This window comes from Myotis brandtii, unplaced genomic scaffold (genome assembly GCF_000412655.1).
Source record: "Myotis brandtii unplaced genomic scaffold, ASM41265v1 scaffold104, whole genome shotgun sequence".
Classification (NCBI taxonomy): domain Eukaryota; kingdom Metazoa; phylum Chordata; class Mammalia; order Chiroptera; family Vespertilionidae; genus Myotis; species Myotis brandtii.
Genome location: NW_005353497.1, coordinates 532,973 through 545,823, shown reverse-complemented (window position 1 = coordinate 545,823; position 12,851 = coordinate 532,973). Strand labels below are relative to the sequence as shown.

Sequence of the window (12,851 nt, the reverse complement as noted above, 5' to 3'; positions counted from 1 at the left end):
ATATATATCTGATTTAATTTATTATAACTTCCAAGTGGAGCAGTAAAAAAAAAAAAAAGTTTAGCGATAATCTACTGCTAGTCAAATCAGTGTTCTGTCTTGTCCTTTTGTATTTCTTTATTCTTCTTTGAGTTTCTTTCACATGTCTTCTATTTAAGAGCAGTGGAGTGAGTATCTTGCACGTAAGGATGTAAAAGATGGAAACAGAGCAGAACAGAAAGGATTTGTAATCTTCTGTTATCCTCCTATGTACCTGATGTTTTTTATGAGCCCTTTTTCTAAACTCAGATATTCTTTTCTACGTTTATGCATTTAGGCACATCTAACAGGCAAATTGTTACTCCATGTAATTCTTTAATACCTTTGCTTTTTCCCCCTATTTTTTGCTACCATTGGAATTTCAGCAGCAATATTAAAAGGTAAAATGATTCCAAGCTACAATATTAATAGTAGTAAGTATTTTCATTAAGAGGCCTCAAATTATCTATATATGTATGTGTGTATGTGTATATATACACATATATATATGCACACACATGTACATATATATATAAATTTGGTTCAGTGGATGCCAAAATAGCATCTGATTTAATGTGATTAGATTATTTCATGTCTAGTCAGTTGTCCCATAATAATTCTTTATTGATCCTGTTATAACAATTCTATAAATTAAATATCCCATGGAATAAGAATTCACACTAGTCTTTGTCCGTGCAAGAGTCACTGTTATTTTGGATGTATTACTTTTGATCACTTTTTATTTGAATATAGTACAAACTCTTTAAAATATTGATTTTTTTTTAAAAACAGGTATGTTTGTCAGGGTGCATGGGGTTAGGACTATGAGATAATTTAAAAGCATGTGCTTCCCATAACAGAGATAGGATATAAGAAAAGATAAGTTCTACTACTACCAAAAAAATTTATCTGAACAGTATTCCCTTAAGAACCTTGTAGTAAAGGGGTGTTATTTAAACTACAGTATGTATTTTTAAAATTTTGATAGTCTATACATTTACTGAACTGTGATTCTGTAATAGAGTGATCTTTTGACCAAAAGTCTTAAGAAAACTCCCCTTGTGTAGCTCTTTCAAGAACTGTACAGCTATATTGACTAAATCAGCAACAAGTTGCAGTATAATATTTATCGATATAAAAAAATCAGTGATAATAGTTCTATGAAATCAACTACTTTATTAGGGAAATATCCTAAGAAGTTAATGTTGGTAGTGGTTATCGTTCATTTGTCCTGGGCTATGACTGCATACGTCATGCTTGTCTTCCACATCAGAATCAGCCAGTGTATTGTTAAAAGTGTAGATTGCTGAGTTCTACTACAGAATATTGAATCAGACTCTCTGAAGGCAGAGGATCAGAATATGACATTTTAAATAAGCATCCCAGGTAGTTGGACACTTGGAGAAACACTGAACAAGACCAAGAAGGTGCTGCTTTTTATCTCCCAGCTATGTATCTCGACATACTGTACCATCGAGGGATTGTATCAGTCAGTACACCAGATGATAGCATCCTTAAAATCTGAGCAATAAAATGACCTCCAGATTGCTCTTTCTAAAAATCTCATTCCACAATTACGTATTTCCCGTATAAAGTCACATCGTTTTTTTTTAAAATATATTTTTATTGATTTTTTACAGAGAGGAAGGGAGAGAGAGAGTTAGAAACATCGATGAGAGAGACATTGATCAGCTGCCTCCTGCACATCTCCTACCGGGGATGTACCCGCAACCCAGGTACATGCCCTTGACTGGAATCGAACCTGGGACCCTTCAGTCCACAGGCCGACGCTCTATCCACTGAGCCAAACCGGTTTCGGCTAAAGTCACATCGTTTTGATGAAGCAGTTCTTCCCACATATTAATACAGAAATAGAAGCCCCAGAACAAGCCTCCACTCCCACCCCCACCTTCTGATTCAGATGATAAGGCCCAGCCATTCATATAGAACTATCTACAGTAGTCCTGTCTGCTAATAAGGATGTTCAGATATCTTACTACAGGAGTCCCCTCTGATCTAGTTTTGCTTTCCACGGTTTCAATTACCCTGGTCAACCACTCTCCAAAAATATTAAATGGAAAACTTCAGAGGTAAACTGCTTCTAAGTTTTAAATTGCCTGCTGTTCTGAATGTGAATCACTCAGCATATTGATGCTGTGTACACTCCCTGCCCCTTAGTCACTTAGTAGCCAGATCAGTTATCAGATATTTTGAAAGCGAGAGACATTCACATAACTTTTATTACAGTATATTGTTATAACTGTTCTATACTATTATTAGTTATTGTTGTTAATATCTAACTGTGCCTCATTTATAAAGTAAACTCTTCATAGATATGTATGTATAGGAAGAAAACATAGTACATACAGGTTTTGGCACTCTCTGTGGTTTCAGGCACCCACTGGGGGTCTTGGAATGTATCTCCTGTAAATAAGAACTGTACACAGAAGTAAAGAATTAGTAATTTACCAAGGGGGAATGTTGTATCCACAGAAGTTTTAATACCCTGTCTCTCATGTGTTCCATCTTTCCAAAATGTGAAGTCTATTAATACTCATTTTAATCCTGTGCCCACGAGCAAAAGACACTGTGTTTCTTGCTTGTAGCTCCAACTTGAAACAGTTTACAATAAGAATCAGTTTCCTTTTCTCAAGGGAAAAAGAGATCAGTATTTCAATACATTTTTATGTTTGCAGTTTCAGGTAGGCCCGCAGAGCCTTGACAGCTACAGGCAGATGTTTTCAGGGCTACTCCTATGTTTGTGTCTGTCTGAGAAAGAGGCAGCCAGAGAAAATGGGGAAAGAAAAGAAAGGTCCCTGCTTTGGACTGGCAGTGTTACCGTGTTAGCAACTTTTCCTAAGCCTTTCCCCCGGAAGTTGATTGGGGTAAGCGTGTTCTAAGGTTGGACCGTAGAAGCTGGGTTGCTGTGGGAAAGGAATTGATTCTGAGGAGAAAAATCTAGTCTGTATGCAGATGGCCTAATTGCAGGAAAGTAGCGCCGAAATCATTTTTGTTAGCGGAATTGATAGGTACCTACCGTCTCTGTCCAGCCATGACAGAGTTCTACAAAATATAGAACTGAATTTATTCTCATGCATTTTTACATTTGCAAAGTCACTTCCCTCTTTCTGGAAATGCCTCTCAATCCCTAAAAGCCCCTGGTCCTATTACATTGTGCTGCTTTACCTACTTCTCATCTCTGAATCTTTGCTTTCAGTAAAGAATGAATGACTGTAGAACATCCAGTCTTTAAGTCTCTGCCCAAAGTTCCCTTGTTCTTTCATTATTAAAACTTAATAATTTTGTACCTGCAGGGGCCTCAGTTGGTTGAACAATTATCCCATATAACACAAGGTTGCGGGTTCAATTCTTAGGGCACACACCTAGGTTGCCGGTTTGATTTCCCATCAGGGTGGGGATGCGAGACAACAGATTGGTGTTTCTCACATTGATGTTTCTCTCGCTCTCTTTCTTCTTTCATCTCTAAAAAGGTTAGTAAGAACATATCCTTGGGTGAGGATTAAAAATATTTAATCTTTCTTCTTTTGCTTCTGTGTTTCTGATACACCATTCCTAAATACACATATAAATGGGAAAATTTTGTTAAATATTAAGACTTTCCATCCAGGAACTTATCCTTACTTATAAATTTAATCAGATCTTCTTTTATATTTTCATTAAGATTTTATAGTATTAAGCAATATGGGCCATGTATCTTTCATAATAAATTCAGTTCTATATTTTGTAGCTTTTTTATTATGAAAAGTGTACTTGCCACTATAGAGGGATCATTGGTATATATCTATTTTATTTTTACCTTCCTTATCAAACTATGTTACTAGTACTTTTAAAAATTAAGAGTTGCTTTGAGTTTAAGTATACAACACAATCTAAAAACAATTTGACCTTTTCTTTTTCTATATTTACAGTGACTATTCTGTTATCCTGTTGTGTTAGCTAGATTTCTAAAACAATGTTGTATAGTAGGTAACCTAGGGTAATTTTTTTGTTTTACCGAAGTACAATCTTGATTTCTAGATGGCATAGCACTGCACCTTTCCCTTTCCTTCTACACTAGATTATTGCCATCTAGAAACAAACTTGAAGGTTTTTTGTTGTTCTCCCTAGAATTTAGGGTAACCTAGCATCTATGAACTCTAAGCAGCCCTGCTTCCTCTTCCTTGGGCACCCCAATTTTCCTAATTGTCTCAGTTAAAATGCACCTTTTTCACAGCTTAGAAAAGAATGTGTGGGCCCTCCTCCCTCCCCAAACCCCCCATTCCCACCCCTGCCTCCCTCAGCACATACACCCTGAGAATGTAAACTTCCCTAGTCAGGTAATCCTACCTAATCAATTGGTGTGTATGTACCACCCACCTATACCTGCCTGCATGCCTGTGTTTCCTTCAGTTTTTCTGGTTTTAGAATTGGCCCATCTCCCCCACTTCTTTGACTAATTCCACTTATTTTATAAATCTCAGCTCAAATGTCACTTTAAAAAAAAATTACCTTTCAAGTGTCACTTTTTGAAGGAAACATTCAAATCTCCTATTCCTTTTTAGAAATTAAATCTGTATTGTTGAAAGTATTACATATGTCCCCTCCCTTTCTCCATTGACCCCCTCTAGCCTATCCTCACCACGTACCCCAGGTCGTCACACCCTGTTGTCTGTGTCCATGGGTTATGCATATATGCATACAAGTTCTTTGATCTCTTCACACCCACCCTCCCCCACTTTTCCTCTGAGGTTCCAAAGTCTGTTCTGTGCTTCTATGTCTTCAAATCTATTTTGTTCATCAGATTCCACATATGAGTGAGATCATGTGTTAGTTGTCTTTCCTCTGACTGGCTTATTTTGCTTAGCATAATACTGTCCAGGTCCATCCATGCTGTCTCAAAGGGTAAGAGATCCTTCTTTTTTACTGCTGCATGGTATTCTATGTTATAAATGTACCACACGGCGTTTTTATGCACTCGTCTGTTGATGGGCACTTGGGCTGTTTCCAGATCTTAACTATTGTAAATTGTGCTGCTATGAACATAGGGGTGCATACATTCTGTTTGGTGTTTCAGGTTTCTTAGGATATATTCCTAGAAATTGCTGAGTCAAATGGCAGTTCCAAGTTAATTTTTTGAGGAAACTCCATACTGCTTTCCATAATGGCTGCACTACTCTGCATTCCAACCAGCAGTGTACTAGGGTTCCCTTTTCTCCACATCCTCGCCAAAACTTGCCATTTGTTGATGATAACCATTCTGACAGATGTGAGGTGATACCTCATTATCATTTTAATTTGCATCTCTCTGATGATCAGTGACTTCGAGCATTTTTTCATATGGCTCTTGTCTGTATGTCTGTTTTGGAGAAGTGGCTATTTAGGTCCTTTGTCCATTTTTTAATTGGATTGTTTATCTTCCTTTTGTTAAGTTATGTAAGTTCCTTATATGTTTTGGATATTAACCCTTTATCAGATGTATCATTGCCAAATCTGTTCTCCCAGTGGGCTCCCTTGTTATTTGTTGATGCTTTCTTTTGCTGTGCAGAAGTTTTTTATTTTGATGTAGTCCCATTTGTTTATTTTCTTAGTTTCCTTTGCCCTAGGCAGTGGTCGGGGCAAACTGCGGCTCGCGAGCCACATGCGGCTCTTTGGCCCCTTGAGTGTGGCTCTTCCACAAAATACTGACTTCTGCACATGGGCCACGAAGTTTCAATCACACTGTACTTGCACGCCCGCACGTGGTATTTTGTGGAAGAGCCACACTCAAGGGGCCAAAGAGCCGCATGTGGCTCGCGAGCCGCAGTTTGCCTACCACTGCCCTAGGAGATGTATCTGTAAACACATTGCTACAAGAAATGTCAGATTTTGCAGCCTATGGTTTCTTCTAGAATTTTTATGGTTTTAAGACTTACATTTAAGTCTTTTATCCATTTTGAGTTTATTCTTGTGTATGATGGTTATTGGTGGTCTAGTTTCTTTTTTTTTGCAGGTATCTGTCCAATTTTCCCAACACCATTTATTGAAGAAACTATCTTGACTCAATTGTATGTTCTTGCCTCCTTTGTCAAATATTAATTGAGCATAATGGCTTGGGTTGATTTCTGGGATGTCTATTCTATTCCACTGATCTATATGCCTATTCTTGTGCAAGTACCAGGTTGTTTTGATTACAGTGGCACTAAGAACATGGTGTCAGAGTTCTCCATTTATTTTGTGATTCTGTGGAAATGTCATTTTCTCCAACTGATAAGATCCATAGGGGCATATCTGGTGTTTGTTTTTGCCTGTTTTACCCTTAGCACCTTGCACAGTGCCTGCCCCGCAGTGGATGCTCAGGAGGTGTTTGCTGACCTGCAGAGATGGGGGGGAGAGGAGGGTGCAGCAGGTGGCCATGGCTGCTATTTAAACACTTTCTTGTCAGAACCCTAAGTAAAATGCCTCTGATGGTTTCATTATGTATTCATTACAAGAGGGTTTAACTTACTAGTCAGCCCTCCAGTGGATTTTAGGGTGATTATAGTTTATAATTCTTAGACCTACAAAATGAAACAGATAACTCAGTTCTTGTCTTCATGAAAATATTTTATTTAACCAATCACATTAATGCCTTTAAATCATCCAACATTTTGTATTATCTGCATTTTCATGGCTTACTGAGTGGGGATTTCACTGTCCAAAAACTTTTATCTTAAAATATAGCAATGATATGTGCTGTTTAAAATTCTATTTAATATGTAATATGCTCTCATATGCAAGATTCCCAGACTTTAGGTATTTAATAAATTTTTGAGCTACAATGCAAAATGTATATGCATTTTAATAGTATTATTACTTAGTGTGTATCTTGGCATTTACTCATATCCATTGAAGGCAGTCTTATCTGTTATTTGGAAACACATTTTTTTCTTGTCACATTATAAGCCAATTTAATATTACTGTTTAAAAAAAACATATTAATGCAGAACAGTAAACTTTATTTTTTCATTTGATTGTGAAACCCAGTATGCTTTTGAATGTGTGATACCCTCTTAGGGTATAAGTTTCATGAAACTTGTTTCTTTCATACACAGATCCTGAAACGGAAAATGAGTCTCAGAATCAGAGTGCTGAACAGACCACACCAGGCTCTCAGGAGGTGGATTTGGTGGATGGAGCGTCTCCAGAGGACAGCCCTCTGAACTCTCACCCAGAATCATCATCCCCAGCAGCTACGGACAGTGCCGCTGCAAGCGCTTCTCCTTCCCAGAATTCTGATCCCACGGAAAACCATGGGCCTACAGGCTTTGGTGGTGAATGTACATATTTAGATGAAGATGAAGAACAGTCAGAAACTGAGGAAGATTCCAGTCCCAACGTCAGCTGGGGTAAGGAGGCCCAGCCCGTGCACCCCATACTAGCAAACTGGAATGAAGATATGGAAGCAATTGAAATGATGGAGAAGGAGATGCAGAAGAAGGGCGAACTATGACTCACTGAAGAATTGGTGGTAGGTATTTAAAAAGAGTAGGTAAACTGTGGTTAATAGACACCCTCATACTAAGCAGGCTCTCCAGTGGGAGGCTTTAGTATGGTAACGAGCAACCGCGTTCTGACTGGGATAGTTGGTTATAGGAGCCTGGAGCTTGCTATGTTAGAATTGACCTTGTTTCAAACTGTCCCATGAGAAATGGAAACTCACAGTCCCCTCGATGGCAGCACCGCACCACCCCGCAGTGCCTCAGGCCGGGAGAAGACTACTGGTGGACGCGCCTCGGATCCAGGTTTCTGCAGGTTCTGGACAGACGAGAAACAGATCCGGTTAGTAGTGGGGTGGGGAGTAGGAGCTCGTGTTGTTTCCTAATTAAAGGAAGCTTGACATTCTAGGTTTGGGGGTTAGAGTCACCAACCATATTGTGGGCATTCTGGTTGTGCTGCCTTCACAGAAACACTCAAAGTGACCTAAGTGGTTATGAAGCAAATGTGTTCACGGTGAGACCAGTCTTGCTCATCGCTTTCACTTGCTTCCTTGTGTAACAGATGATCAAGATGACTTGATCCCCCCCCCTTAACAATGTCCTTTTCATTTAAACCAAAGGTGAAGCCAGTGTGCTTTCTCAGTGAGTTCTCTGCATAAGGACTAATCATTGGGACCAGGTACAAAGGTCATCTACTATATTGTGGAAATTGGTTACTTAGTACTTTTGAAAAATGGAGCAAGGGAGAAACTAATGTTGCAATAAGAGCTTGCCATGGGGCCTTCCATAGGGAAAGCTGTGACTACTCTGAAGTGGAACTTAGTGCTAGATCCTTATAGGGTGAATGACAAACCTTTTCCAGTTCGTTTCTCTTAGAGGCGATTCCCTCTAGTCATCAGCCTTACTCCATCCCAGGTTTAGTATGCAGTTTGAGCCACAAGGCCCAGGTGACTGATAGGTTAATACATTTTGTTCCATTTCTCTGTCTTAGGAAGCCATGGTCATGCTGTGGTAGTGATCTAAAAATCCTGGGGTAACTATGCTTTCTAAAGTTGTACCTAAGGAGCCTGTCACATTTTCTGTTGAATCATGGTTTTTAAGTTTTGCTTTTTCTTTTTAAAACAAATATTCCTTCTGATATGGACTTGAAAATTAGTCTATGGTAACCTGTGTAGAAAACTTACACAGTACCAACTAACATGCAGCCATATAGCTTAATAATTTTTTTTTTTTTTGGTGGCAGTCTGGAGCTGGCCACATTTAATTTTTTGTTGTTGATATCTGTAGACAGTCCTGTAGTTGAAATCATAACTTTATTCATTTTATTTATTTTTTAAATTTACCTGAATGTGTTCTAAAGGCATATTTTTTGTGAGACTTAATTTTCTTTCTCTTTACCATGACATTACATATAACCTTCTCCTAAGACAGTTTTGAGGTACTGACGAACTGAAACTGTGTATGAAGCTGTTAAAAAAAACAGCAGTGCTGTATTGTACTTGTGTATATTCATGTACAGTGTGTCTTAGATCCAGGTAGATGTATTCTTTTATAAGAGGAAAAATCGCTGCTTTCAGAAACTCCAGCTAAACTAATTGGGTCAGTGAACCATAAATCTAATAGAGAATTCACTTAGGGGGTGTAGATTAGTATACAAGACCTTCATTGGCCCTTGATTAAACCTGACACCAAAATGGATATTTTTTAGTCACTGCATGTGAAATTTGGCGTAAGAAGATAGAACTATAATACATAGAGTTCACGAAGGGATAGACATAGTGCTTTATTCACTTTAATTGTAAAGCTGCCAAAATAGCTGAAGCTTAATTACTTGCCTTGATTTATAGGATTGGGGCTTGGCAAAAGGGAGCAGATGTTCCTCTAAGACTTTGATTCCAGAAGCCTTATATTTAATGATTTGATTTTGTTTGTAGCTCAGAGCCATTGTTGTTTGAATCTCACTTTTCTAAGTTATCAAAACAACATTTTTTTCTCCCCAGCAAATATTTTTGTGGCATACAAGGAAAAGCCAGCTTATTGCCACTCTACCTTCCTTTGGCCATTAGGGGGAGCTGTTGCCATTCATTGAGATCTAGAAGCAAATTGCTTAGGAAAGTGAATCCTTAATAAGACAGGAAAGAAAATTAAGTTATACTCAGCGCCCAGAAGGAATTATACTTGATTTTTTCCCCATTTAAGAAAAGGTATAACTCTAACATTGCCTCTACATTTCTTATTTGACATACTGCCATGAAGTTTTTCAGTTCATTAAAAAATTCCAACAGCATTAGAGTGTTTTTTTTAAAATACCTTCTATAGAGATTTTATTTACTTCCTAAAGATTCAGGGGAGTCTATGAAACCCTGAATTTTAGAAACATCTGGTCTACCTCAGTTAACTGTTGACTGCATAGAAATAGAGCTGAAGTGATCACCACAGCCATAAAATTGACTAAGAAGGATTTATACAATGTTTACAAACCTGGAATCAAGTAAGGCTTTTATCTGAAAGTTATTAGAATAAGTATTTAATTCAGGTATTTAAGTTTAACTTGTTTACCAACTAAAAATAGCTGTAGTTTTTTCTGCTTATCAGAGTCCATTGAGATGATATTCCCTTAATTTGCAATACCTTATTTCCCATAAAGTTTTAGATGTGAAAGAATTGTAATTTACTAGTTTGGCGCAGGATATTTTGTTGGGTAGGTTTTCTTTTTAACCTTAATAGGCTTCCAACAAGAACATAGTTATTGTTTCAGAACAAATAATTTTTGACATTATACTTTTTACTTCACAGTATTAAAGAGTAAAATGAAAAATTGTGCACGCTCTGATAATTACTCCCTCGAGAATTTGTCTCAAATTACTGTCACACAGCCCTTTTCATAGTAAAACCAGCATTTGTTCTCTCACCAAACCCCATGCCAAATTCATCATAAAGAAAGCTCAGCATAAGTAATTCAAATAGTGCTTATAATTGTTTATTAGGTGGGGGCATTTAGTGAATATTCCAACCGGTCGTTTTCTGCACAAGGCTTTAGTCAGAACATAGAAAAAAAACATTCTGTGAATGAAATATTGTATGTTCAGATTTTATAAGAGACATTTTTAAAAGCCCAATTTACAGCCGTATATTTTCTTATGATGTAATTTATGAAAAAGATGTCTGTACTAACAGGTGCTGTAACACTACTGTTGTTGGATTTTATTGTTTGGTGATAAATGATAAATGTATACAATATTTCTAAGGGAAACTATGTACTGTGATGTAAAAGTCTGGGCAAAATGTATATAATCCTTGTATATAAATGTGTATCTGATTATAATTACTGATTGTAAAGATTTAATAAAACATGTAAATATTCTGGTCTAGTTTTAATTTGAACTTTTAGTGTCACTTTGCATATGTTTATACTTTGATCTCTTTTAAAATGTTTTCTTTTCAAGTCATCTTTCCTTTAATTTCTATATTACCCCAGGGGAGTAAATGTAGGGGACATCTTAGGGTAAAGAAACACAAACGGCCGAAAACCGGTTTGGCTCAGTGGATAGAGCGTCGGCCTGTGGACTGAAGGGTCCCAGGTTCGATTCCGGTCAGGGGCTTGTGCCGTTGCGGGCAGCACACCCCCCGTGGGGGATGTGCAGGAGGCAGCTGATCGATGGTTCTCTCTCATCGATGTTTCTAACACTCTATCTCTAGCCCTTCCTCTCTGTAAGAAATCAATAAAATATATTTAAAAAAAAAAAAAGAAACACAAACGTACCTTCAACAGCTCCACCAGTGCCAAGGACCCTCCGAGTAGAGTTAGTGATTCAGTGTCAATATTGTCATCAAAGGTAGCACTCACCTCAGTTCCAGTGACATTTTCTGTTAGCAGCCACTTTCAGATCCTGTGCTTTTCATCTGTACTATTTCAGGGCTTCTGAGCTCAGATATCTTGAAAGACCTAATAATAGTAGTATTTATTGATCATTACTTTCTTGAAAGATAAGCAAAGACTTAAGTTCTAAGCATTTTACCCCGAGCCCCACCTTTGGTGACTTGGCTTTGGGAGCCCGTGCTCCTTCCAGTGTGCTGTCCTCTCCCTTCCTTTGCCAGGCCTCACCCCTCCTCCCACCTTCATTTCAGTTTCGGCTCACCTTTCTGTGCTCAGCCACTGCCTTCCCAGCGGGGACTGACATTTAGAAATGGTAGCATCCATTCGTAGGTTCTCTGGGCATTCTTTCCGGTCCGTGTGCCTCCATTCCTATAGGACAAAGCACCAATATTTCAGGAAAGAGCTAAAGGATCCATAGTAGCTCTTGGAAGATTTCAAAGGTGAGCTTGCTTTTCTGAATAAAGCAAACTTAAGAGGTCTTTCTAAGGGAAGTAATTTACTGGTTAATGGGGAAGGATGTGTTGGCACCTGTCTGCTAGTAAGGCTTATCTTTCTCAAAGCCTTCTAAGCCTGGAGGTCTATAGTTTTTATCCACTCTCCTCCACAGAGCAAATGCGAGGCCGCTGACAGACCCTTGGGCTTGTCTTAACACATGGCGGGTGGATCACGAGAATTTTTGTCTTTTCTAAGACTTGTGACCAGTCACAAGAATACTTTACAAAGATATTAGCTTGTAAGAACATGTAATAAATAACTTCAAAATGCAATGGGTGTTTAATTTTCAAGCGTGCCTTTAACATTTCTGTAAAACCTTTTTTGTATTCGTTCAATAGAAACTTATCTGGCCACTGGGTAAAGCTAGCAATAAAACTACTGGTCCATGATGTGTTAAGTCACAGGATGTACTCGCCATCCAGATGACAGGAAAAATACTCAAAAGTTCTACGGATCCGTTTTTGGTCATCCAGAGACAGAGAAGCATCGATCAGACCATTAAACCTCAGAGGGGAAGGTAGGGGTAAGGGAGAGAGAGCAACCAAAGGACTTGTATGCATGCATATAAGCCTAGCCAAAGGACACAGACACCAGGGAGGGTGAGGGCATGAGTGGGGGACTATGGGGGGATAAAGACACATAGGTAATACCTTAATAAAAAAAAAAAGTTCTACGGTATGTTAGAGAACATCTCTACCCAATAATAGGATGGGATTTCTTAAAAACAATGAAACCCTCCTTCACATGGTTGAGGAGAGAACCAAAGTCCCTAAAAAGTAATCCAAGGTAGAGGAAATTAATACTAAGGAACTGGCTGCTACTTTCCCCACCACCACCCTGGTGCTGGAGTTTTGCAGCAACATGAGGCACATCTTACATAGGAATCCCCACCTTTATCTTTTCTGAACCTCTAAGAAAAGCCATTGACCTTGGGTCCAAGAGGCAAGCTGACAATCACTGCAGGATAGCTTGTCTTATACTCCCTTTCCTCATTCTCCCATCCTGCT

At 38.4% G+C, this 12,851-nt stretch overlaps 1 protein-coding gene across 6 annotated transcripts in view; it reads left to right on the top strand.

Moving 5' to 3' along the window:
- The window catches only part of EDEM3 (ER degradation enhancer, mannosidase alpha-like 3), a 59,701-nt gene extending 48,851 nt beyond the window's left edge, over positions 1 to 10,850 (top strand). For 2 of the 6 annotated variants that reach the window (XM_005856661.2, XM_014538053.1), the window contains exons 19-20: positions 405 to 419; positions 7,089 to 10,850. In XM_005856661.2, coding sequence (XP_005856723.1) covers positions 405 to 419; positions 7,089 to 7,486 — 413 coding nt within the window. In that variant the 3' untranslated portion in view covers positions 7,487 to 10,850. Of the gene's footprint in view, positions 1 to 404; positions 453 to 7,088 lie in introns of all 6 variants that reach the window. The other 4 variants (XM_014538050.1, XM_014538048.1, XM_005856663.2 and 1 more) reach the window with 2 other exon arrangements.
- The last annotated feature ends 2,001 nt before the right edge of the window (positions 10,851 to 12,851 follow it).